This window comes from Octopus sinensis, linkage group LG26 (genome assembly GCF_006345805.1).
Source record: "Octopus sinensis linkage group LG26, ASM634580v1, whole genome shotgun sequence".
Classification (NCBI taxonomy): Eukaryota; Metazoa; Mollusca; class Cephalopoda; order Octopoda; family Octopodidae; genus Octopus; species Octopus sinensis.
In genome coordinates, this window is record NC_043022.1 from 22,423,646 (window position 1) to 22,446,702 (window position 23,057).

Genomic DNA, 23,057 nt, shown 5'->3' on the forward strand with positions numbered 1-23,057 from the left:
CAGTGGACTCGCGGTCGAGGGATTGCGGGTTCGAATCTCAGACTGGGCGATGTGTGTGTTTATGAGCAAAAACACCTAAGCTTCACACAGTTCTGGCAGAAGGTAATGGCGAAACTTCTGCTGACTCTTTCGCCACAACTTTCTCTCGCTCTTTCCTCCTGCATCTTGCAGCTTACCTGCGACGGACTGATGTCACAACCAGGTGAGGAACTTATACGCCAAGGAAACCGGGAAACCAGCCCTTATGAGCCAGGCATGGCTCGGGAAGGAACAAACAAATGATAATGATTGTGTGTGTGTGTGTGGCGGGGTGCAAGTGTCTTCTACTGCAGCCCCAAGCTGACCAAAGCCTAGTGAGTGGATTCGGTAGACAAAAACTGAAAGAAGCCTGTCGTATATGTATGTACGTATTGATAAAATAATGAACACAAATGAAAGAAGACAATGTAGAAGGGGCAAGTTTTAAAAAAAGGTAATCTCATTTCATTTTGTGATCATTGCTTTCATAATATATTTTTAATGTCTATGGAGACCTCTTATTTTATATCATTGTTCATCAATCCTCATTTGTATGTGTGTGTATATATATATGGTGGTGCCCCAGCATGGCCACAGCTCATAAGCTGAAACTAGAATCAATCAATCAATCAATCAATCATATAGTGAAGGCACATTGCTCAGTGGTTAGAGCGTCGAGCTTACGATCGTGAGGTTGTGAGCTCGAATCCCGGACTGGGCTACGTGTTGTGTTCTTGAGCAAGACACTTTATTTCACATTGCTCCAGTTCACTCAGCTGTAGAAATGAGTTGCGACATCACAGGTGCCAAGCTGTATCGGCCCCTTTGCCTTTCCCTTGGATAACATCGGTGACGTGGAGAGAGGAGACTGGTATGCATGGGTGATTGCTGGTCTTCCATAAACAACCTTGCCCAGACTTGTGCCTCAGAGGGTAACTTTCTAGGTGCAAGCCCATGGTCAGTGTCTGACCGAAGGGGGTCTCAATATATATATATAGTTGCAGGCATAGCTGTGTGGCAAGAAGCTTGGTTCCCAACCACATGCTTCTGGATTCAGTCTCAATGTGTGGCACCTTGGGCAAGGGCCTTCTGTTATAGCCTTAGGACAACCAAAAACTTGTGAGTAGATTTCATAGACAGAAACTGAAAGAAGCCCATTATATATACAAGGGGTGTTCATTAAAGATTTTCCCTGATCCACTTCCCAAGGACTGGGATAAATGTAACTTGGCATAATTATTAGTCCTTCTCTACATAGCCACCACCAATGATGACACACTTCTCCCATCACTTTAAGCAGCTGTTAAGACCTTGTCTGTAGAAATCAGTAGGTTTTGTCTGGAGCCAAAACTTTACCTTGGCATCATCATCTGAAAGTGCTTCCACTTTCAAAAAAGACTTCATGGTTAGAAGGAGGTGGAAGTCAGATGGTGCAAGGTGAGGAGAATAAGGGGGATGAGGAAAGATTTCATAGCTGCAAGAGTGTGCTTTCTTTCTGTCTATCCATCCATCCATCTAACTCTGTGTCCATCTGTCCACCTACTAAATCCACCTGTCCACTCATATGACCCTTCTTACCTATTTATGTCTTCATCAGTCCATCCTTCTCTTTGTCCATTTTTCCATCCTATATATTTAAATTTCTTGTTTCCATCCCAGGTATTGTTAGAATTCTACAATGATACACTATACAGCCGTGAAAAACAGTACCTGTCTGGCAATATGAAACCATTCCTTTGGGGTTTAACTGTGTCAATATACTGCATTGGTGGAATGATTGGTGGTTATATTTCCTCTTATTTTATCAGGAACTTTGGAAGGTATGTGATGTTTTAATTCTTGACATCATAACATTGTTGTTATGTATGTATGTGTGTGTGTGTGTGTGTGTTTGTGCGTGCATGCATGTCAACTGGTCAACTATTGAAGTCTGTAAGCTTGATAGAAAAACTCGAAAGTGTTTTGACAATGATTAAAATACACCACTTAAAGGCAGAAAATACACCACTTATAGCCAAGAAAAGAGGGTGGCCGTGGACTCTTACAACTTGAATTAACCCTAAAGATTGCCACAGTTGGCCTAAACACCTATCTAAAAAATTATGATGATTGGACCTTTTGAGCGGGATGAGTTACTTGACCAGAAGAAAATTCTAACTGGGCCCCACCTGCAAGGTCCTGTGCTGTTTATCTTGATATGAGATCACCATGTTGCGCACATATGGTTGTGATGCATGTACCTGGTGTACCTTTATCAGACGGGTAGTCATGATGGGTATACTGGGCTTCATATATTTTACCCCAGTGTCACTTTGATAGCATGCACTGCTCTCTCACTCAATAATAATAATCAGACAAATACATAACAAAAACACCAGGACTTACAAACACATATAACATACAGAAAATTGCACTACTAGGCACTGCACACATCCTACGCAGAACACTTTCAATACAGTAACCATCAGAGCATAACAACAAAACACAGCACATACCCAAGGCACACAGAGCTGCGCTCGGGAGTGAAGTGAAAGCACGTTATAAAAATAAAACTACTGAATGATAATAATAATAATAATAATAATAATAATGACAATAATAATAACACTGACAATAATAATTATAATATATTTTTTTAATTTATGACTAAAGGTTCACACGAAAACAAAGACATTGGGAACGGTACAAGACAATACAATGTCGGATTACATAAAATGGAACATGTAAACAATGTAAATTGTTTACATGTTCCATTTTATGTAGCGTAAGAACAGCTGCCAAATATTAGTGGTTGACCCAGGCAAAGGCCTTAGACTGATCCAAATTGACCAAAGCCTTACCCATGCCAGCTTCTTTACCCACCCTGTCTATGATGTATTGCATGAGGTGTAGATTGTTGTGGATGGACTTGCTTGGGATGGTGCATGGTAGCACATCACAAATCAGTTCCTCAACAACAAGTGCCAACTTCTTTGCTAACACCTTGGCCAAAGTTTTGAAATCTGTGTTTTCAGCAGAGTTTAGGCCTGAAATTTTCTATTTGATCCCCTTTGTTTGGGTAATTCTTCAGCAGTGCCACCACTCCTCAACTCACAGAACTAGGAATACTCCCATTCAGCTGCCATTTGTGGTAGATAAATTTTATATGCCAAACAAGTCTGGCATATAAAATTAAAGCTCCAATGGCAGGTCATTCAAACCAGGCAATTTATCTCCTGTGCAGCCTATCAGCCTCTCTATTATCTCCATCATCATTATTTGACATATGCTTTCCATTCTGGCATGAATTAGACAGTTTGACAAGGATCTGATGAGGTGAAAGGACTGCATATATATGCTCCAAAAGCATAGATTATTTGGTAGATAGATAGTAAGCAGCTTGCTTTATTATAATACACATGTGACTAAATCAGAGGACATCCTTGGCGTTAGGAAGGGCATCTTGGCATTAGGAAGGGCATCCTGGCATTAGGAAGGGCATCCAGTTGTAGAAACTCTGCCAAATCAAGATTGGAGACTGGTGCAACCATCTGGTTCACCAGCCCTCAGTCAAAATCATCCAACCCATGCCAGCATGGAAAGCGGATGTTAAACGATGATGATGATGATAATAATAATGATTCATACATCATCACTCTCGTAATCCAACACTTTGTAATTTTGGTTCAAATTGAAAGTGTGAAGCTATTTTCACTTTCTAATGAAACCTGGTCATTGTAGAGAAGTGTATTTCAAATAATTATAGCTGGTTGTTGAGCTAACATAGAAAATATGTAAATGAAAATAAAGTTTATTTAAAATGTGAAATTGATTTGATTGTTCTGGTTAAACATCAGTTGGTAAGAATAGAAGTCATTTGACAAGACCTTTTTGTTTGTAATTGGCTCTCCTGTTGCTGGTTCAATCCATGGAATATTGAAATGATATCTCTCTTGTCCATTCCACAGAATAAGTTAAGTTAAGTTAATTTTTTGGCTCAAAAAGCAAAAAGCAAGGCCATGTAGGGGGACATGGAGTTATGTACAGGGAGGGTGTTCATGCAAAGAGTTCAGGCCATTTCTGGTCAAGAGAGACTTTGAACCGAGCGGTCGTCGGCATCTTCACTATCTCGTCCGGCAGCTTATTCCACGGATCCGCAACCCGGACGGAGAAAGCCCCTCTCTTTCAATTGAGATGAAATCGTCGCAGATAGAGCTTTTCGGAGTGACCCCGCAGCCCACGCTCTGGAGCAGGAGTGAAGAACAGCTCTTTCGAGAGGTTTCACTTTCCGCTTATGATGTTGTGAGCGAAAATGAGATCACCACGGCGGCGGCGTTTTTCTAGAGAATAAAGAGTATACTGGACAGCATCATAAGAGGGATGAGTCTGTGAAACACATTTAAGGTTGTTATCTTGAACAAGAATGAGAATGTCATGATTTTCACGGGGAGCACCAACCATAAGGATGGATACTTCATTAGATGTTTACTATAGATGTAACAAATGCAGAAACACACACACATACTCACAGACACATACACACTCATAGAATTAATAATATTGAAAACAGCAAAATGTACACAGGAGTGGCTGTGTGGTAAGTAGCTTGCTAACCAACCACATGGTTCCGGGTTCAGTCCGACTGTGTGGCATCTTGGGCAAGTGTCTTCTGCTATAGCCCCGGGCCGACCAATGCCTTGTGAGTGGATTTGGTAGACGGAAACTGAAAGAAGCCTGTCGTATATACGTGTATATATATATATATATATATATATATATATATATATATATATATGTATGTGTGTGTGTGTTTGTGTGTCTGTGTTTGTCCCCCTAGCATTGCTTGACAACCGATGCTGGTGTGTTTACGTCCCCGTCACTTAGCAGTTCGGCAAAAGAGACCGATAGAATAAGTACTGGGCTTACAAAGAATAAGTCCCGGGGTCGATTTGCTCGACTAAAGGCGGTGCTCCTGCATGGTCGCAGTCAAATGACTGAAACAAGTAAAAGAGTAAAAGAGTACACACACGAAGTTCAAGTGAAATGAAGTGTAGTTAACATAGGTGCAAAACATACTTTCTGTAGCATAGTTATGCTATAAAAAAATAATGGAAAGTCATCAATTTAGCAAAAGTTAGTATGGCAGTACGACTTAATACGATGATGCTGGTCAGCAGACTAATGCCTGAGGGATGCATCAAGTGACTTCTAGTAGCCTGAACTACAATGGGCTTGTCCCACAGAAAACATACCTGGTTACTTTTGGGTATCCCCTTGTACTTGAATAATCAGCTTCGAGATTTCAATGATGTGATTGTCTTACTTTTAAAATGGCATTGCAGGATACGTGTGAAAGGCCAGATCCAGCTGGTTTGAACGTAAAATGGGTAGAAAATTTGGGCCAGATATGGCCAATTTGAATGCTAAAGGGTTAAGGGAGATTTTCTGCTATTTCTTCCAGATTTAGGGATCAGTATAGAGACTGTATTATTAAATGTATTCTTTCTTTAGCTAACACAGTAAGATGTGCGATTTGAGAGAAATTTAGCTGCTATTTCTAACATACCGAATGAATTTATAGAGGCTCCTTCATTGGTTTGTAAAGGCAGGTTGTAGGTAGCTATTGTTGTTGTTGCTACTGTTGTTGTTGTTGTTGTTGCTGTATTAGCTATCTATGGTCTGTTTGTCTTCTATTTTCCAGAAAGACCACCCTCCTATGGAATAATTTACCAACCATTGTTGCTCTGACGCTCATGTGTTTCTCAAAATTGGCTCACTCCTTTGAAATGATTATTATTGGCAGATTTATAGTTGGAATCAGTGCGGGTAAGTCATTGTTTATATATTTCACACTTCACGCTACACTGCTTTTAATCTCCTCCATACACACCAAAGTAATTTGATTATTAAGGGAAGTGAGTCATGGGCCCTGAATGCAGAGGACATGCAAAGTTAGAAAGGAATGAGGCTAGTATGCTCTACTGGAGCATGTGTAATGTAGGTGTACATGTTCAACAAACTGTTTGGTAAGTAGCTTGTTTACCAACCACATGGTTCCGGGTTCAGTCCCACTGTGTGGCACCTTGGGCAAGTGTCTTCTACTATAGCCTCGGGCCGACCAAAGCCTTGTGAGTGGATTTGGTAGACAGAAACTGAAAAGAAGCCCGTCGTATATATGTATATATAGATATGCGTGTGTGTGTTTGTGTGTCTGTGTTTGTCCCTCTAGCATTGCTTGACAACCGATGCTGGTGTGTTTATGTCCCCGTTACTTAGCGGTTCGGCAAAAGAGACCGATAGAATAAGTACTGGGCTTACAAACGAATAAGTCCCGGGGTCAAGTTGCTCGATTGAAGGCGGTGCTCCAGCATGGCCACAGTCAAATGACTGAAACAAGTAAAAGAGTAAAAGTGCTAGTGTTTTGAGAGAGAAATTAGGAATGAGAGGAATTAATTGCTATGTGCAAGAGAGAAGACTGTGCTGGTTTGGTCATGTGGTGCAGACGGATGCCAACAGCTCCATAAAGAAGTGTTAATCTCTCAAGGTAGACAGAACACAGAAGTGGGAGACCCAGGAAGACCTGGGATGAAGTACTGAAGAACAACCTCAGGATACTGAACCTTTCAGTCAAGATGACAAAGGACCAAGATGCACAACACCTTACGGTACTCAGGAAGACCCATACTCCACAGCAGGAGTGTTAAAACCAGTCCTTCTGGTGGTGTAAAGCACTCATGGTGGTGCCACATAAAAGTGCCCATATGGGTCCACATAAAAGCACCTGTGCGGGGCGACATAATAGTGCCTGTGTGGTGCCATGTAAAAGTACCTGTGCAGTGCCTTGTAAAAGTACCTGTGCAGTGGTACGTAAAAGCATGGACAACGGACATTAAATGATGACGATGAATGTGATGATTTCAAATTTTGGCACAAGGCCAGCAATTTCGGGGAGGAAGTAAGTTGATTATATCAACCCCAATGCTCAACTGATACATATTTTATCGACCCTGAAAGGATGAAAGGCAAAGTCAGCTTCAGCAGAATTTGAACTCAGAACATAACAACAAAAAAAATGCCACTAAACATTTATCCAGTCTGCTCACAATTTTGTCCGTTTGCTGCCTTATTTTGCCTAATGTAATGCTTATTTATTTGCACTGATTTGAATTAAATATGAATTATCTTTTTGTGTTGAGATTTCAATGATGTGCTTGTTTATTTTTAGTATGACATTGTAAGGCGGGTGTAAGAGGCTGAATATGCCAGTCTGTTCATAAACAGTAAAATATTTGGGCCAGAGGATCTTTTCGGTTTGAACGGCAGTTTTTTCTAGCGGTGTCATATGAAATTGTCACCCATAATTATGACCCTAGTATCGATCTATTGCATTTCAATCTGTTTTAGGGTTATGGTTAGGGGTGGGGGTAAGGGTATCTTTTTTTCTTCAGAAATGTAAATAAACCCAATCTGTTTCTTAAACGAGGGACATATTCATACAGCACAGAATGTTTTCACCTCAATAGACGTCATTGATTGGTTGAAATTGCAGAAATTGAAGAAAAAAAACAACAAATATCTTACAAACTATAGAATTTTCTCAATAAAGCCAAGAGAAAAAGATGTTTTATAAACACATTCTACCAGTATACGAAGTTTAAAAGTGTTTAGTTATGTGGAAACAATTTTAAAAAACTGCCATTCAAACTGAAAAGATCCGGGCCAGATATGGCAGGTTTAAATGGTAAAGTGTTAACCCATCTCAGAAAAAAAAAATATCTATAAATATAAAATGTTGATGATAATTTCTATTTATCCCTACAGGAATCAGCACTAGTGTTGCTCCGATGTATCTGAATGAGATTGCTCCAGTCCACCTACGAGGTTTCATCTCCACAATCAATCAGAGTGCCATTTTGTTAGGGGTTATCATGGCACAGATAGTGGGTCTGCATAGTGTTTGGGGCAAGGAGGAGATATGGCCCCTCATTTTTGGTATGTACACTCTCAACCATTTTTTACTTATTGACTCCTTGATTTCTGTCTTTCTCGGGTGGACCAACCTATCCATTCAATGTTTAAAAAATCCTATTATATTTTTATAATGAAATATTATTAGGAATTGTATAAAAATAATTATTAAAATATTTTGTGTATTATAGAAGTATAAGCAATCTATTGCACATAAATTTTAATAACAAAATCTTATATAGACTCTGATTGAGAACCACTGATCTAAATAATTATCCATCCATCCATCTTCTCTGCCCACTATTTCTTGGAGGGTCATGGTGTGGTTGCAGTTGAGTCCTAAAGTGCCTTTGTAGGGTCCTATCAGAAACAATCATCATTACACTTTCCAGTTGGATTCTTAAGCAGTCATAGGGTTGTAGAATCAGGGTTTGATGTGGGGCTTAGCAATAGCAACAGCAAATGTGTTATCTATGAAGGGTCACTTAACCTGCTAGAAATTGCAACCAAATTTTCCTCAAATTAAATCCGCAGTTTTTAGAAAAGAAAGAACACTCACAGCAAATAAAGCAGTTCTAAATTATGTTAGGGCACTCAAAACCAGAATGCTGTTGATCATAGGTTTACTCAATAAGGCTAAGTGGAAATCATCATCATCATCGTTTAGCATCCGCTTTCCATGCGTTGGACGGTTCAACTGGGGTCTGGGAAGTAAGAAGGCTGCACCAGGCCCAGTCTGATCTGGCAGTGTTTCTACGGCTGGATGCCCTTCCTAACGCCAACCACTCCGTGAGTGTAGTGGGTGCTTTTTACGTGTCAGACGAGGCTAGCAAATGGCCACGATCGGATAGTGCTTTTTATGTGCCACCGGCACGGGGGCCAGGCGAGGCTGCCAACGGCCATGATTGGATGGTACTTTTTACGTATTCTATACTTATCTCACATACTACAATGTAACTGCCCTGTAACTGTTCTGAAAGAACCACTATATGGCAATTCAAGTTGGTCATAAAGTTGCCAGATGTTCCTCAATTCACACACATCTTAAAACATGGGTATATTGGTTAATGTAGTTCTAGATACACTGTTTAAAGGAAAGACAGGATGATTGCAGCTAGGATACCTTTAATTATAGGTCTGTTGGATTTGGGTTGACCTAATGCTAAACAACAACTGCTCCCTGTTTTAACTCCCACAACACAACTCCTTACAAATGTATTGCTCTTTTCTGTATGACTAATACTTGTGGGTTCATTTTGATAGCTGACCCAGCTGTGAACTTGTGGTTTATGAAATGTGATCTATTTATGAATACATGGATTATGAAAGCCTTTTTACTTACGAATATATCTGAGTATTCGTCATTATTATCATTATCATCATCAATATTTAATGTCTGTATCCCATGCAGGCATGGATTGGATGGCTTGATAGGAACTGGCAAGGCCAGGCTGTACCAGGCATGATGGTCTGTTTGGGAATGGTTTTTACAGTTTAATGTCCATTGTCCATGCTGGCATGGGTTGGATGGTTTGACCAGAGCTGGGGAGCCGCACCAGACTCCAGTCAGATTTGCCATGGTTTCTACAGCTGGATGCCCTTTCTAACACCAACCACTTTACAGAATGTGCTGAGTGCTTTTATGTTGCACTGCACAGGTACTTTTACAAGGCACTGCACAGGTACTTTTACAAGGCACTGCACAGGTACTTTTACAAGGCACTGCACAAGTATTTTTACATGGCACCACACAGGCACTATTATGTTGCCCTGCACAGGTGCTTTTATGTGGCACCATATGGCCACTTATATGTGGCACCGCCATGAGTGCTTTACACCACCAGAAGGACTGGTTTTAACACTCCTGCTGTCTTCTTAATGCCAACCAGAGTGTGTTGAGTGCTTTATGTCTGACACCCTGGTTTTAGGATCTCAATTCTGTTGTGCTGGGCGGGTCTTCTTCAGTACAACAATGTGGGATGACTGAGTGAATTCATTAAGGGGCACATTTCCTATGATATTGTGCTGTGACTTTCTGTCTGTATTTGTAGACTTGTATCAAATATGAAGTATGAAACCTCAAACCATGTACTATATCTTGTGTATTTTTTCTCTTTGTTCTAGGTCTGTCGGTGTTTCCTCTTATTATTCAGATGCTTACACTACCTTGGTGTCCTGAAAGTCCTGCTTATCTCATAAATCGTGATGAAGATGAAGCTGAAGCAGGTACTGCCTTATTCCCTTATTCATATTTCAAGCCCTTTTACTGACAGAACTTCACTGTAGAATTTCTCAATGAGAATATTCAATGAGAATATTGTTCCCTTCCTCCCTCTACAAGGGTGGGCTGAATAGTTCCTGGCTTTTGGGGTAAAAGAAAATACAGGAGTATCAGCTTGATTTTATTCAACATATTCCCCTCTCAGATTCCCACACTTATTGCAGCAGTCCTTCAGTTTTTCTAACCCTTGTAAAAGAACTCAGAAGGTTGGACCTCCAACCAGGCCTTTTGCAATACCCTTAAAGCCAGAAACTTTCCAGCGCCCCTTTGTACATATCAGCAAGCTACACACTGTCTGTTGTAATTCTACATGTAATATTGTCCTCTCTTCTATATTTCAGCCTTAGTTTGGTTACGAGGAACCCATGATGTTGGCTATGAATTGGAAGAACTGAGGACTACAAAAGAGGAAGCTCGACACAAACCACAAGTATGAACTTCATACACAAATTACTACCCTTCATACTACCCTACTTCCTCCATTGAGCCCATTCTTACCCTAGTTTCCCTATCTACTAATGCATTCAGCCATCAGCACTTGTTTCCAGCTCCCTGCATTGGGCTGGGACATTTACCAGTCTTGTTTTTGTCTCTCTTCCACCAGTATCTCATTTATTTCACAACCAACTTCCTCTCGAAGACCAGAGCCCATAAACTCTACCAACTGTTCTCCCCCAACTCCAAACTGCTCCTGTCATACAATCCTACCCTCATCATACTTTTACCACAGTGGTGATTCTACCATCTGGCCTACAACTTCCTGAAGTTGAATGTTCAGTTCTTGATAAGGGTCTCTGTTTCATGCTCTTCACTCAATCTGTAAACAAATTCCAAAGTCAAAGAGATAGCTAACAGTTCCTGGATTGTATGAAACTATTGACCATCATTTTTTATGACAGTCCAATGGATCTCAGAGACACCTACTTTTTAACTGATTTTGGTTGATGCCTATCACATCTGACACCCCAAGTCAGTGTAAGACTCCTGATCTGTTCATCATCATCATCATCCTTTAACATCCATTTTCTGTGCTGGCATGGGTTGGATGATTTGACCAGATCTGACAAGCTGGAGGACTGCATCAGGTTGCTGTCTGATTGGCTTGGTTTCTATATCTGGATGCCCTTCCTAACGCCAACCACTTTACAATGTGTGCTGTGTGCTTTTCATGTGGCACTGGCACAAGTACTTTTACATGGCACCAGCATGTATATTTTTTATGTAGCATCAGCACAGGGCTCTTGCAGGCCAATAGGTGGGAGCGGTATATGCTATTGGAATGGGACGTCTTCGATTTTAAGAAGCAATTAAGACAGTGAAATGTATCCTGATTGCAACTTGTTACACTCTGCTGTCTTCAACACTGACACATCATTATCATTAAACCAGCCAAGAAAATCAGTGTGATGATGTGGTAATTTAACCCCTGCAAAACTGAAGTGCTTTGACAACTCCTTGACCTTCTATTCAACCTCAAATTAGCAAATGGCCATGCAGTCCTCACCCCCACCACAACCAATAACTTAAGCTCACCATACACTAACTCATCTCCTTGAGCCAACAGGAACCATGACATAGTTATCCCCATCTGCTAAAAATAGCAATCAATTCTCCCTCAAATCACAAACCCCTAGCTTAGGCAAGGACATTTTGGATAATATGGTTCGATGTTGCAGTCACATTGAAAAAACATGAGATGGTTACTGCTGGAATGCTTGCCTGATCAAGGCTGACCTTGGGCTAAACAGTTGCTACAATTCATCTCCTTTCTCTTTCCTTTCACAGTCACCATAGACCAATTAATTGCTTTCTTTCTTATATTCATGAAGTGGCTACTTCTGATTACCCCATCGTTTCCTCATATAACTATCCCCACAAACGTATCCAAATCACATCTTAGTCCAAGATATACTTATGTCTGAGTAAAAGACGAGATAGTCACAGCTGGATCATATTTGATCTGTTGGATCAGGACTGACCCGGAGCTAAAGAATGAGTGAGGACTTGCTCACTTCATGCTCTTGCATGGGGTCATCCCAGGTTAACTGTCCCAGGATGTCATCATGCATAGAGCTGACCTGGTCCACTAGTGCTCTCCATTGCTGGCAGTCCCGTGCCAGCCCCTCTGCATCCTCCAAGGTGATGTCAAGCCTCTGGAGATCTTCCTTAATCATTTTCCAACCATTTGGTGTGAGGCCTGCTACAAGGTTTCTTCCAGCCCACAGCTGCTGCATCAAACAAGAGAAAAGCCCTGGTAGGATGATCTAGCAGGATACAGAGGACATGTTTATACCAGTGCATGTGAGTGGAGGCACATGGCCTAGTGGTTAGAGCAGCGGACTCGCAGTCGAGGGATCACGGGTTCGAATCTCAGACCGACCAATGTGTGTGTTTACGAGCGAAACACCTAAGCTCCACACGGCTCCGGCAGAAGGTAATGGCGAACTTCTGCTGACTCTTTCGCCACAACTTTCTCTCACTCTTTCCTCCTGCATCTTGCAACTCGCCTGCGATGGACTGGCGTCCCGTCCAGGTGGGGAACCTATACGCCAAGGAAACCGGAAAACCGGCCCTTATGAGCCAGACTTGGCTCGAGAAGGAACAAACAACAGCGCATGCGACAGATAGCTATGAGGTGGGAGGCTGCAGGCTGATGCATGCGGGCATGCAGTTCTTTGCTGGAAACACGATGGTACCAACTGATGTTCTTGATGGTTCTCAGGGCTCTATTATCGAAGCTGTCAGTCCCCTTTGCCAGGGTCTTTGAGAGGAACCACATTTCTGCTCCATAAAGGAGAATGGAGAAGACCAATGTGTTGTAGATGTGGAGCTTTGTCTTCTGAGAGATGGAGCAGTGGCCCCAGAGAGGCTTCCATAGGGAGTACATGGTGGCCAGACTATAAGTAAGGACACATAAAATAGTCATAGAAATATTTTTGAATGAAAAGATGCACTGGTTATGGCTGGGACAGATTTGATTGTAGGACTGCTGGATGAAGGTTGACTCGTGGCTAAACAAAGTAACACACTAGACAATGTAGTTTTACACACACCATGTCAGAATAAAAGATGAAATGGTCACAGTTGGAACAGCTTCATTCTAATAAATAACATCATCAGCTCAAACTAATGTTACTATTGGTTACCCCCGTCAGTATCTTTCTTCTATACTATTGTCTTAATGTCTTCTACAGGTAACCTACATTGATCTGTTTCGAATACCTTACCTCCGGAAACCTCTTCTCATCTGTGTCATGATGATGTTATCACAACAACTCTCTGGTATCAATGCTGTGAGTATATTATACTATATTATATTCTATATTTGATAAAACTCATAAATGAAGTGTGGCTTTGTAAGTGCTAGCATGGCTGTGTAGGTAGATGTTGGCCTCCCAAGCGCATGATTCCAGGTTCATTATCACTGTGTGGCACTTTGGGCACATTAATATAATGTATATACTAATGTGTCCATCTGTTCTAATTTAAGTACATTCTATGTATTTGTGCAGCTGAAGATTGCTCTACATTTTAAATTGATGTAATGATCGCATTGTTCAATTAATTGGAGTTGCATGAATCAATCGTACTGCATTACCTCTGGATATCCTTGTAGCTTATCTTGATTATATATATGTGTGTGTGTGTGTGTGTTTGTGTATACATACATGTTTGTATATATACATGTTTGTGTATATATACATGTTTGTGTATATATACATGTTTCTGTGCATGTGTGTGAGAGTTGCAGTATCTGTTCTCGAAATGTTGGTGGTGGTTGTGACAGTGGTAGTCTGGTTCATAACCTCAACCATTACCTAACTTACACGCCTGTCCTTTGTTCACTGTTTCATATCATTCTTGTTGCAGGTTGTTTTCTATTCCACCAGAATATTCCAGTCAGTGAATTTATCTGCAAAAGTGGCACAGATTGCCTCAATTTTGACTATGGTGCTCAATCTGATGGTTAATTTTGTTTCTGCTTTCCTTGTTGATCGCCTTGGTCGAAAAATCCTCCATCTAGCTGGACTCTCGGGCATGTTCTTTGCCTCCATCTTCATTGTTGTTGCTAGTGTTTTCAGGGTAAGACATGTTATTTATTCAACCTCTCTCCTTCCCTTCCCATTTAAGTGAATATCATTAGGTGATAACAAGTGAGACCTGCCCCTATTGGTTTGCTTAACTTGCTCCCTTAAATAACATTATAGCTTACCTTCCAAGAGACTACACTCCTTTAACTCTCCCCTCTAAGATCTAAGACATTAGGTCTTCACTCCTCATCAGTGTGGAGACACGTGGCCTAGGCCTAGTGGTTAGAGCAGCGGACTCGCGGTCAAGGAATCGTGGGTTTGAATCTCAGACCGGACGATGTGTGTGTTTATGAGCAAAACACCTAAGCTCCACGCAGCTCCGACAGAAGGTAATGGCGAAACTTCTGCTGATACTTTCGCCACAACTTTCTCTCACTCTTTCCTCCTGCATCTTGCAGCTCACCTGCAATGGGCCGGCGTCCCATCCAGGTGGGGAACCTAAATGCCAAGACCGCGGGAAACTGGCCCTTATGAGCCAGGCATGGCTCGAGAAGGAACAAACAACAAAAAAACTCCTCATCACAGTTGGTCTTGGCTGAACCCTATTGTAAACGCTGATGGTGGCGGCGGTGGCTGTTGTTGTTGTTATTATCATTATTGACTTAAATAAAGGGACACATTAATTCTTTAGCACTTAAACTAGCCATATCCAGTACAAATTTTCTGTCCATTTTATGTTCGAACCAGCCAGATTCAGCCTCATAAGATATTATGTATGATAAATATTAATGAAAATATCATCTAAACAATTTGCCATCTTTGTTCCTTAGGAGAAGTACAGCTGGATGTCTTATCTCACTGTTGCCTGTGTTTGTTTTTATATCATATTCTTTTCTATTGGACCAGGTAAGATGTCTTCACTTTCTACACATTTTCTGTTTTGTACTGTTCACTTATGTTGTTACATACACTCCTACCTCTTTGTACAACAGCAATACACCTGACTTCTGAGTATCATAATAATAGGACCTCTGTGTGTAACAATGATGTTACACAACTTGTGTGTGCAACATTTGATACACCTTGACTCTGCTTACAGCATAGGTAAATCTTGACTCTCTGTATTGCACAGATGTAACTTGACTCTGTGTGCAACACAGATAAACCTTGATTCCGTGTGCATCATGGTTGAGAAGTAGAAGAAAAGACAAGTCTGCAAATATGGTAGAAATATTTTTGAGAATAGACTAAAAGGATCTGCTGCAGTTTAGGAGGCAAGAGTTTGCAGACTGTGAAATACAGGGAGAGCATTCTTTGTGGTTTGGATGATGGCCTTGCAAGTGTTGTGGTGTTTGTGTGTGTGTGGAGAAGGATCAAAAGTCCTTCCTCAGCCATAGACTCATAAGGCCAGTTTCTTGGATTCTGTGGCATATCTATTGTTCCCCTTGATGGGATATCAGTCTATTTCTTATTTCTTTACTGCCTACAAGGGGCTACACACGGAGGGGACAAACAAGGACAAACAAATGTATTAAGTCGATTATATCGAAAAAAAAACCCTCCCCAGTGCGTAACTGGTACTTATTTAATTGACCCCGAAAGGATGAAAGGCAAAGTCGACCTCAGCAGAATTTGAACTCGGAACGTAGCGGCAGACGAAATACTGCTAAGCATGCCAACGTTTCTATTGCAGGATTAAGTGAAATGGAGTGACCTGAAATAAAGTGTTTTGCTCAAGGACACAACATATCATCCGGTCCAGGAATCGAAATTACAATCTTATGGTCATGAATGCATCACCTAACAACTAATCCATACACCTCCACACACACACACACACATATACATATGTGTGCGTATACATACAGGCATGGCTGTGTGGTTAAGAAGCTAGCTTACCAGGCATATGATTTTCATGGCACCTTGAACAAGTGTCTTCCAGTATAGCCCTAGGCTGGCCAAAGTCTTGTAAGTGGATTTGGATGTTGAAAACTAAAAGAAGTCCATCATGCATTTTTTTCTACCTATATATGTGGAGGCGCAATGGCCCAGTGGTTAGGGCAGCGGACTCGTGGTCGGAGGATTGTGGTTTTGATTCCCAGACTGTGCGTTGTGTGTGTTTATTGAGTGAAAACACCTAAAAGCTCCACGAGGCTCTGGCAGGGGGTGGCAGCAACCCGTGTTGTACTCTTTCGCCACAACTTTCTCTCACTCTCTCTTCCTGTTTCTTAAGTAACACTGCAATAGACTAGCGTCCCGTCCAGCTGGTGGAGAACACATACGCCACAGAAACCAGGAAACTGGGCCCATAAGCCTGGTTAGGCTTGGAAAGGGCGACATTTATCATATTACATATATATATATATACACACACACACATAAAACTAAAGATTACCCACCAGATTACATAGACTCATTTGTACTATGTGTGAATAAAAGGCAGGACATTTTTGATTATGGGTCTTCTGGGTCAGAACTGACTTCTGGCTAAGCAACAACAACTTGCTAACTTAACCTGTGCTAACATATAGTTTTGTATTGTCTTACAGGTAGCATACCATGGTTCATTGGAGCAGAACTCTTTCTAACTGGAGCTCGGGAATATGCTATGAGTTTAGCTGTCGTTGCCAACTGGCTTGCTAACTTTGCTGTTGGCATTTGTTTCCCATTCATGGATGTAAGTATCTCCAAACTTTTGGAATCATTATCACCATTATTATCTGCATCTTTGTTATCATTACAACCATCATCAGCATTATAACAATCATCATCATCGTTTAATATCCGCTTTCCATGCTAGCATGGGTTGGACGAATTTGACTGAGGGCTGGCGAACCAGATGGCTGCGCCAGGCTCCAATCTTGATTTGGCAGTGTTTCTACAGCTGGATGCCCTTCCTAACGCCAACCACTCCGAGAGTGTAGTGGGTGCTTTTTCCGTGCCACCGGCACAGGGACCAGTCAGGTGGTACTGGCAACGACCTCGCTCGAATCTTTTTACACATGCCACCAGCACCGGTGCCAGTAAGGCGATGTTGGTAATGATCACGCTCAAGTGGTGCCCTTTTACGTGCCACCAGCACAGAAGCAGTTGGCTGCTCTGGTGACTATCACGCTTGGATGGTGCTCTTGGCACCCTACTAGCACAGGCACAAGTGCCAGTAAGGCGACGCTGGTAACGATCACACTCGAATGGTGCCTTTTATGTGCCACTGGAACAGAAGCCAGTTAGCCGCTCTGTCAACGATCATGCTCGTATGGTGCTCTTTGCACCCTGCTAGTACGGATGCCAGTCATCGAATGTGATTTTGATTTTGATTTCACTTGCCTCAACAGGTCTTCACAAACAGAGTTTAGTGTCCAAGGAAGGAAAAGGTACGCATAAGCGGGCTGGTTACGCTCCTGGCACGGGCCACAGGTTATGGTCTCATTTGGTTTGCTGGGTCTTCGCAAGCACAAATATTATCATAAGCAACATCATTACCACTACTACTAACACCATCAATATGATCATTATCATCATCAACATCACTACTATTAACATTATCATCATATGTGGTTATAGTTCTTACACACACACACACATATATATGATTGATTCTCTTGAGAATGACAAACAGCACGGCTCCCATGACTTTCGGAAACATTTTTTCATTATAAGAGTTGCTGAAGCATGGAACAGACTGCCAGCATCAGTTGTTAGTTGTCGGAGCACTGCATCCTTCAAAACTTCCATGCTTCCTGAGATTCGCCAACACTACACCTGATTTTCTCCCCTCCATACACACGCAAGCATGTATCTGACTCATACACTGTTCGCTTTCCAGACATTTGTACATTACTGCATATACATTATACGCACTTTTTGACAAGTTGTGGTGCACCTGAGCACTGTAGACAATAATTTCATTATTATTATTATTTTTTATAAATGGAGTGGCTGTGTGGTAAGTAGCTTGCTAACCAACCACATGGTTTCAGGGTTCAGTCCCATTGCGTGGCATCTTGGGCAAGTGTCTTTTGCTATAGCCCCGGGCCGACCAATGCCTTGTGAGTGGATTTGGTAGACGGAAACTGAAAGAAGCCTGTCGTATATATGTATATATATATGTGTGTGTGTATGTGTTTGTGTGTCTGTGTTTGTCCCTCTAGCTGGGACACCGATGCTGGTGTGTTTACGTCCCCGTCACCTAGCGGTTCAGCAAAAGAGACCGATAGAATAAGTACTGGGCTTACAAAGAATAAGTCCCGGGGTTGATTTACTCGACTAAAGGCGGTGCTCCAGCATGGCCTCAGTCAAATGACTGAAACAAATAAAAGAGTAAAGAGCGTTCAGTAAAATAAAGCTGTAATCATGTTCTATGGACAGGTATGTGTCTCTTGAGGCCTGCAGGTGCCTTGCAAACCTTTTGGTAAATGGAACAAGTTGAGGACCCAGTTTGCTTGAATGCTTGTGGATCATTTACATGTTCTCTTTTGTGGACAGCAAGGCCTGTTTTGCTCCATGCCACAAAACCACAACGACAAGCAACTCCAACATAAAACCAAGTAATCAAATTCATAACATTGAGGTGTCGACAAAATACCTGGCACCAATTCTGACTTCGCCTCAGTTCCAAGATTTGAGCAGAGTCGACTCCATCATCAGAACCAACTTCATGCAAGCATGCATACATCACCACCATCATCATCATTTAACATTCGCTTTCCATGCTAGCATGGGTTGGACCATTTGACTAAGGACTTTATTTTATTTCAATGTGTTAGTCCACTTTCAGTCACAAGGGGTTGGTCAGAATCCTTCAGTACCAACGACCATCTATAACCATTATTTCTGCTTGAGTAGAATTACAGGTAAATTGAATGGTATTGGCTTAAGATTCATCAGTTAGACATTTCATTTTCTCACCTTCAGGCTTAGTTGCAGCCATAGCTTTAATATATTTTAGTCAGTATGTTTCTGTATTATTATACTAACAATTTTGCTGCTCCTCTACTTTCAGTATTGATAAAAAGAAGAAAAAAAAAACAACATAAATAATAGGAAAGCATGTGATTTGAACTTTGAAATCTATGTTAGTTTAATTGTGATCTATTTTAGCTTCAACAGATAGAATTGACCTAATTAGGGTAGATAATGGTTAACACTCTCAAGGACATTACATGTTTAATTGTTTGCTTGCTGCAGTCAACTGTCACTTGAAATTATTGTTGTTATTATTATTATTACTACTGAAGTCAACTTTGCTTTTCATCTTCTCAAGGTTGATAAAATAAATATTATTTGAGCACCATGGTTGATGTATTCGAGTTGCCCCCCATCTCCACAAAATTTCAGGCCTTGTGCCCTTAGTAGAAAGGATTATTATTATTATTATCATTATTATTATTATATTAAAATAAGCTGTGAGTTTTCATATTATTATTACTATTATAATAATAATAATAATATGAAAACTCACAGCTTATTTTGCTGGGTATGATGGAAATTGTTAGCTGTCCACAGCCAGCAGACTAAGGTGACACTTGTTTACTGGTCATGCCTCAAGAACCCTGCAAAGAATTCTTGCAGTTTCAAACAATGATGATTTTTGTAGGTGTTCTACCTTCACACTTGCACCAATCTTTTTCAGTAGGTTCTGTTGAATCTTGTGGTGTGTGACTAAATGAAGCACTTAGTGTTGAAACGATGTTTTCTCTCTTTCTTTTTCCTTGTCTTTCTCTTTTTTCTTCTAATTTTATTATTACATTTTTTTTTGCTTTCTTCACTCATGTTTGTTTTCTTCAGTTTTGGATTTGTATCATAATGTGGTTTTGTATTATATATATGCATCATATACATACATGTTATATATGTAATCATCAAATTTAACCATAACACCTGATTCTTATTATTTCTCTAGGTATACCTCCACAGTTACAGCTTCCTCATTTTCACTGGCTTGCTGCTGCTCTTCATAGTTTACACCTTTCTCAAAGTACCAGAAACAAAAGGACGCAAAATCGAAGACATAGTAGCCGACTTCCAATCAGAAGACACACAGGAGCGTGTGTTGATATAGATCCAGACCACACACACACACCAATCCACATACACCCGCACTCTCTCTACCGGCCCTTGAACAGAAGACACCCAGGAACGTGTGTTAATGATAATAATATGCACATGCTCTGCTACACCTTCAACAGAGGATCTCAATTAGTGTCTGCTAACATACACCCTTGCCATGAACAGTGTTATATATATTTTTGAATTTTCTTTGCCAATGGAACAACAAAAAAAAAAAACAACACAACAGCTAGTACAAACACACAACACATATATAACTAAAATGATATAAATATGAACACAACACAACACACACACACATATATACAATATACACAGAGTTTTTCATCCTGTCAAAGAAATCAATTTAAAATTTAAAACTGTACACATTTTCATTTATATATTTTTTGGTGTGTGAAAGTATATATTTGCATGTTTGTGAAGTCTGCTAGAACATACCTCAACAATTTAGCTGTAACGAGATTCAGAACATGGGAATAATTGAGGGTTCTTTTAAACAACAGTTCTTTACCAATAACTCTGTGATCGGGATTTTGAGAGAAAAGATTCTTCAGACAAGAATGCCATGAGGTGGAAGCTATGATGAGAAAAAAAAAAAAAAATTAATACTGAAATTTCTGTGATGAGGAAGGATGCTGTGACACTGATTCTGCGACGACAATTACATCAGCCAATGTCCGTAGCCTGATAGTAACACCGTCTTTAGGTGCTCAAGTGATAAAGTGGGGTTTATATATCCTTGTCTGTGTGAGTGTGTATGTGTGTGCATATGTATCTGTGTGTGTGTGTGTGTGTGTATGTGTGTATATATAAAGAGAGAGGGAGAGAGAATAACGCAGATAAATAAAACTGCTTGTTTATTTGCATAATTATCTCCATATCTGCTCACCTGGATTCCTCTTATAGCCACTCTTTACCCTGTGGAATTAGCCCTTGATAAAGATTTTGGAGGGTGAGTTCAAATTATCTGAGTGCTACTAAGTGTTTTCTCTATTGAGCATCTTTGGGTCTTATCTATTGAGTTTCTTTCTGTGTGTGTGTGTGTGTGTGTGTGTGCATATATATATATATATATGTGTGTGTATGTATATATTTATATATAATAATTTGTATATGTATATTTATATATATGTATGTATGTTTATATATATACATATTATGTATATTTATATATATATTATATATATATATATGTATATTTATATATATATACATATATATATGTTCATATTTATATATTTAAATATATATGTTTATATATGTCTATACATTTAGTTGTGTATATATATACATACATACATATATATATATATATATGCATGTGGATATTTGTGTGTATGTGTGTGTCTGTGTGTGTATATGAAATGCATGCACAAGTGTATTTATATCTAGGTGCATGTATGTATATATATATTTCTAAATGTATGTGTTTGAGTTACATGAGTGTGTATGTGTGTGCTAGATAAGCGGTGTGCCAACAAAACACTATTATATAGAAAGTAACAATGCTTCCATAAAATACATATCTTTGTTCTCTTTCAGTTGTTGTTGTTTCATTACTCCTCCTGCTTTTCCCCTATCTCTCCTCTCCCATTGTTTGTTGGCCCAGTAGCCACTCTAGAGCAGCCAACATTTAATTGTTCATGTGAGAAGCATAACTCGTCCAATTGAAGTCCTATTACAGACAGTGTTTGACCCTGAGATTTATTGATACACATTGCAAAGTTGATGCAAATAGGAAATTGCACTCTTCTGAATGAAAAAGGGATTTCTGCTACCAATGGAACGAGAGGAATTCTGGGTATGAAAACATCCTCTTATTTTCCACATCCAGAGACTGACTTCCGTGCCGGTGGCACGTAAAAAGCACCATCCGAATTGTGGCCGATGCCAGCGCTGCCTTGGCTGGCTTCCGTGCCGGTGGCACGTAAAATGCACTAATCCGATCGTGGCCATTGCCAGCCTCACGTGGCACCTGTGCAGGTGACATGTAAAAAGCACCCACTATACTCACGGAGTGGTTGGCATTAGGAAGGGCATCCAGCTGTAGAAACACTGCCAGCTCAGACTGGAGCCTGGTGCAGCCTTCTGGCTTCCCAGATCCCCGGTCGAACCGTCCAACCCATGCTAGCATGGAGAACGGACGTTAAACGATGATGATGATGATGATGATGATGAGAGAGGATGGTGGCTTCAATAACATGTGGCATCATTTTCTTTACCACCAGGCATGTCCCATTGCAAAATGTTGGCGGATCCAGTTCCTCAATAACATTACTGGAGTTCTCACTTTAAGTTCCTCTCTGTGGGGAGGTAGTCCTGGAGGCTCCAATAAATTGAGAAATTCTGTTGGATAATTTACCACCTCTTCTGGATCTGGGATTGTATCAATTGTCTGATAGATGTGAGGACTTCGAGGAAGGTACTGAAGCAGCTGCTCATTAATTTTACTTACAGTACTGTTTTTTGGAGCCAGTATGTTCATCCACATGGCAAGCTGGCAGAAACGTTAGCACGCTGGGCGAAATGCTTAGCGGTATTTCGTCTGCCATTACGTTGTGAGTTCAAATTCCGCCGAGGTCAACTTTGCCTTTCATCCTTTCGGGGTTGATAAATTTAAGTACCAGTTACGCACTGGGGTAGATGTAATCGACTTAATACCTATGCCTGTCCTTGTTTGTCCCCTCTATGTTTAGCCCCTTGTGGGCAAT

At 40.7% G+C, this 23,057-nt stretch overlaps 1 protein-coding gene across 2 annotated transcripts in view; it reads left to right on the forward strand.

Annotated features, from left to right (window-relative positions):
- The window catches only part of LOC115224840 (solute carrier family 2, facilitated glucose transporter member 1), a 35,956-nt gene extending 15,344 nt beyond the window's left edge, over positions 1 to 20,612 (forward strand). For both annotated transcript variants that reach the window (XM_029795780.2, XM_029795781.2), the window contains 10 exons: positions 1,678 to 1,838; positions 5,699 to 5,823; positions 7,819 to 7,989; positions 10,090 to 10,191; positions 10,588 to 10,676; positions 13,441 to 13,539; positions 14,117 to 14,329; positions 15,108 to 15,183; positions 16,827 to 16,954; positions 20,180 to 20,612. In XM_029795780.2, coding sequence (XP_029651640.1) covers positions 1,678 to 1,838; positions 5,699 to 5,823; positions 7,819 to 7,989; positions 10,090 to 10,191; positions 10,588 to 10,676; positions 13,441 to 13,539; positions 14,117 to 14,329; positions 15,108 to 15,183; positions 16,827 to 16,954; positions 20,180 to 20,338 — 1,323 coding nt within the window. In that variant the 3' untranslated portion in view covers positions 20,339 to 20,612. The remainder of the gene's footprint in view (positions 1 to 1,677; positions 1,839 to 5,698; positions 5,824 to 7,818; positions 7,990 to 10,089; positions 10,192 to 10,587; positions 10,677 to 13,440; positions 13,540 to 14,116; positions 14,330 to 15,107; positions 15,184 to 16,826; positions 16,955 to 20,179) is intronic.
- Positions 20,613 to 23,057: the final 2,445 nt, after the last annotated feature.